Below are 4,809 nucleotides of genomic sequence, written 5' to 3' on the forward strand. Positions count from 1 at the left end.
AATGTGTATGTCATAGTATTCATGAGTGTGTATGTGTATGTCATATATTCATGAGTGTGTATGTGTATGTCATATATTCATGAGTGTGTATGTGTATGTCATATATTCATGAGTGTGTATGAATATGTATGTGTATGTCATATATTCATGAGTATGTATGAGTGTGTATGTGTATGTCATATATTCATGAGTGTATATGAGTTTGTGTGTGGATGTCATATATTCATGAGTGTGTATGAGTGTGTATGTGTATATCATATATTCATGAGTGTGTATGAGTGTGTCTGTGTATGTCATATATTTATGAGTGTGTATGTGTATGTTATATATATATGAATGTGTATGTGATCATTTGATAAGTTTTACCCATCCCAACAGCCATGAGAGCTTTTCCATTGGCTGATATGACATCACAGTACATGGCCAACAAAACGGATATGCACCCTCTCGTAAGATTTATCCACTCGAGTATGTCTTATATATACACACATATGCATAAATATAAATACACCTATATGCATACGGAATCTGTGTTCGTGTATGTCTTATATATACACACATATGCATATATGCATACGGAATCTATGTTCGTGTATGTTTTATATGTACACACATATGCATGTATGCATATGTAATTTCTGTTAGTGTATGTCATATTTATACAGACAGAAGTATGTATGCATATGCAATCTCTGTTAGTGTATGTCCTATGTTTACATTCATATACATACATGCATATGTAATGTTTGTTACCATGCGTCTGATATATACATTCAAGTACATACATGCATATGGAATGTCTGTTGCTGTATATCTTTTATATACATTCATATACATACATGCAGATGGAATGTCTGTTGCTGTATATCTTATATATACATTCATATACGTACATGCACATGGAGCTGCAGGTGACGCTCATTGCTTTCATCTCAGCATGTGACTGTTTGTGTATTTATTTCTCAATGTACTGTTGTGCGCATTTGCCCACATGGCCCTACAAGCGATCTGAGCCCACGTCTCACTGTTATATTCAAAACCTCTGCCAAAATCATCACCTCTGCCAAACCCAAAAATCTCTGCCAAATACAAAACCCGATTTGATTGTGTAATGTTTCATCCCCATGCGGCACCCCCATCCACGGCCAGGCCGATGAGATCGAACAACTGCTGTGCAAAAAATTCATGCGCTTCCTGATGATGCGAGCGGAGAACTTTGTGGTGCTGCGACGAAAGCCGGTGGATGGCTATGACATCAGCTTCTTGCTGACCAACTTTCACACTGAGCAAATGTTCAAGCACAAGCTGGTCGACTTTATTATTGAGGTGTGTGGGCGCGAGAGGCACTCGGCTTGCTTATGGATACTCTCATGGTTACGTATATTCTCTTAGCTACGTATAATCTCTTGATACGTATAATATCATGGTTACGTATATTCTCTAGTTACGTATAATCTCTTGATACGTATAATCTCATGGTTACGTATATTCATGGTTACGTATATTCTCTTAGTTACGTATAATCTCTTGATGCGTTTAATCTCACGGTTACGTATATTCTCTTAGTTACGTATAATCTCTTGATACGTATAATCTCATGGTTACGTATATTCTTATGGTTACGTATATTCTCCTAGTTACGTATAATCTCTTGATACGTATAATCTCATGGTTACGTATATTCTTATGGTTCTTGATACGTATAATCTCATGGTTACGCATATTCTTATGGTTACGTATATTCTCTTAGTTACGTATAATCTCTTGATACGTATAATCTCATTCTGCATGGGAATGCATATACGTACGTATTTATGTATGTGTATACGGGAACACGATTTAACCCCATTTGCAATTCCGCCTGTACGACATTGGCCTCCATTGCACGGCAGCCGTTTGTGAAACGATTGGCTCAAACGTTGTCATCTGACTAAACCCTAAACCCTAAATCCTAAAACCCTCATATCGCTCTCACAGTTTATGGAAGACATTGACAAAGAGATCAGTGAAATGAAGTTATCGCTCAACGCACGCGCGCGTATCGCCGCCGAGGAGTATCTGAAGATGTTCTAAAGATAAAATATGTATCAGTGCTATATTTAGCATCATGTCTCAGATGTTCGGTACTGCACCACAGGGTCATGTGCGTCCTTGCGGGAGGGCACCCCACGTGGGCTGTGTGTCCTTTCGCCTCACTAAATAACACCAATTAAAAATAATCAAAAAAACAAATGATACTCTATCGTCACCATTCCACGGGGTGAAACGGTGACCAAGGCATTGGAGTGACAGAACTTGTCCTGTTAATAGTAAGTGGTTGAGTGCAATACTTGGTTTTCATATTATATAATCAATTGTCGTCACCATTCCACGGGGTGAGACCGTGTCCAAGGCACTAACCGATTAGCAGTGTTAGTTGCGAGTCGGTTACTTTTAATTAGAGATGTGCTTAACTAACCCTGTCACGAGAAGAGATCGGTGGTGTCTAGCGCTGGGTCGTCTGTGTCCCCAGGGACGTTGCGCTTGTTGATGCTGGCCAGATATTCGCTGGGCGTTAAGTTCAGAATGCTCGTGTTCTTCTTGAACAGATCTCCAACGTTTTTCTGCCGCGGGTGGGTAGAGAAAGAAATGTGAGCAAAACAGAAACTACCTACAAGATCCCGTGAAATGTGAAGGAATGTTAAGGAATGTTAAGGAATGTGAGGAGTGCGAAGCTTCGAAAACCTTAAAGGTGTACTATAGAGCCATGCAGACGAATGCCACGGCGTGTAAAGTGAATTGTCATGAGCTGAAAGCAATTGCAATCCATGCACCAACAATTGCAATCCTAAAACTAACAATTGCAATCCATGCATCAACAATTGCAATCCATGCACCAACAATTGCAATCCTAAAACCAACACGAGACGGTCACTGGGCCACAGCGCACAGGCGTAGTAGCACAAGTCAACGAAAACTGAACAAACTCAACCCGAACGCATAAGCCCTAAACACTAAAACCCCTAATGGTCGAGTAATCAATGCGATGAGATAGTTGGTGATATGGCCACTAAGCGCAACTCCCACTATGGACGCTATGGGCGTACGACCCTTTCTCAGAAGTTTAGAGTCTGCATATGTACATAGGTAGAATGATACATGCACACCATCAATCACTCACAAGTAGTGCAGTGCACCACTCACAAGGAACACAATATATAACTAGAAAGTCCCGAACTCAATGCGTGTAACGGTAAGAGACGCTCATGTGAATGATGTTTAATATGACAACACACTCGTTTGCCATTCTGAATGCACATGCCATCATCCGCTTAAGACCTCTTCACTCCAACAGTTGGGAGTGGGACATATGTTGTAACACGTGCCACACGCTGCAGAAGTCGTTCAATACACACAGCAAAAAGGTGTCCAATACACAGCAATACACAAAGTAATACACAAAGTAATAGACAAAGTAATACACAAAGTAATACACAAAGTAATATGTGGTAGGTAATGTGTTAGGTAATGTGTAAGGTAATGTAGTAGGTAATGTGGTAGGTACTCTATGGACGGGCTACTACATGCACAGCGAATATAATGCATAGCTGTGTTCATGGTAGCAGAGTTTTAGGGTTGTCGGGTTATAGGCCCTTGGGTTTGTTGGCATTTACGACCATGCTCATCCACTGCCAGACGATTCCACCGGCCACTGTACGTGTCCATAGAGACTACGCTGTAGCAAAACATCAGGTTATAGCGATAACCACAGAACATCACACGCCGTTGTAGGGTTTTAGGGTTTTAGGGTTTAGGCACGCCGTGTGCATCTCAGTTGCTGATAGTGTACGTTCTCATGTTGCATGTTTTAGGGTTAAATTTGCAAACACTGAGGAAGACACTTACCCCAATTTCTTTCCCTAACAGTTTCTGTATCCCGGACGTTTGGTCTCTGTCGTTGGAGTGTGTTGTGAATGGCATAAATGAGTACCAGAAGCAGCGGATATAAAATAAAACATGACTTGATATGTAGATATGGATAAAACGTTACCTGATAGGTTGATATAAATAAAAAATTATCTGATAGGCAGGCAAAAAAAAAGACATTACCTGATAGATGGGTTTACATAAAACATGATCGGATAGGCAGATATAAATTAAACATCACCTGATAGGCGGATATAAATAGAATACTACATGATAGGAGGATATAAATAAAACATTACCTAATAGGACAGAACCAAACATATGCAAGCACCAAGTTTTCACACACTCATAGACCAACAAACATAAAGCGACACCAGCGTTCGCAGCTGCAGTACCAGTGCACATGGTTACATAACATAGCAATCTACCCGGACAAATAGTCATGATACTAATACTACCTAATAGTAATACACTTATTTAACATGATATCAATATCAACTAATAGTAATACATCTATGGCAGGATCCCTGTCAAGACAGTCTCGTTAAAGAACTTCGTTAACTTGCACAGCCTGCGATATCGATACAGGAAGACTGCGCATCAATACTAATTTACTCATGCAGCAACACACGCACAACAATGACACTACAACCACTCCCCCCTCTCCCCAGGGTCTCCGGGTTTAGGGTTACAGGGTTTTAGGGTTTAGGGCTAGAATTTAGGGTCTAACATTTCACCTGCACCCAGCCACCCACACACCCACCCCCCAGACACACACACACACAAAGGCACCCACCCACCCACAAACACCCATCCACACACACACACACACATACATACAAACACACACACACACGCACCCACAAACACACACACACACACACAACACACACACACACTCAC

At 40.8% G+C, this 4,809-nt stretch overlaps 2 protein-coding genes across 2 annotated transcripts in view; one reads left to right on the top strand and one right to left on the bottom strand.

The window, feature by feature from the left end:
- SARC_10439 (actin-like protein 2/3 complex subunit 4) overlaps positions 1 to 2,073 on the top strand; it is a gene marked incomplete at both ends in the record, with an annotated part of 5,153 nt that extends 3,080 nt beyond the window's left edge. Inside the window, 2 exons of the mRNA XM_014295517.1 lie at positions 1,150 to 1,326; positions 1,978 to 2,073. Of these exons, the coding sequence (XP_014150992.1) occupies positions 1,150 to 1,326; positions 1,978 to 2,073 (273 nt within the window). The remainder of the gene's footprint in view (positions 1 to 1,149; positions 1,327 to 1,977) is intronic.
- A 389-nt stretch (positions 2,074 to 2,462) lies between these two features.
- On the bottom strand, positions 2,463 to 3,996 carry SARC_10440 (hypothetical protein; the record flags this gene model as incomplete). The annotated part of the gene is made up of 2 exons (XM_014295518.1): positions 3,886 to 3,996; positions 2,463 to 2,603 (listed from the first exon to the last, which is right to left on the bottom strand). Exons 1-2 carry the CDS (start codon positions 3,958 to 3,960, stop codon positions 2,463 to 2,465), a joined length of 216 nt encoding a protein of 71 aa, XP_014150993.1. The 5' UTR covers positions 3,961 to 3,996.
- Between the last annotated feature and the right edge of the window lie 813 nt (positions 3,997 to 4,809).

Source organism: Sphaeroforma arctica (genome assembly GCF_001186125.1).
Source record: "Sphaeroforma arctica JP610 unplaced genomic scaffold supercont1.1250, whole genome shotgun sequence".
Classification (NCBI taxonomy): Eukaryota; class Ichthyosporea; order Ichthyophonida; genus Sphaeroforma; species Sphaeroforma arctica.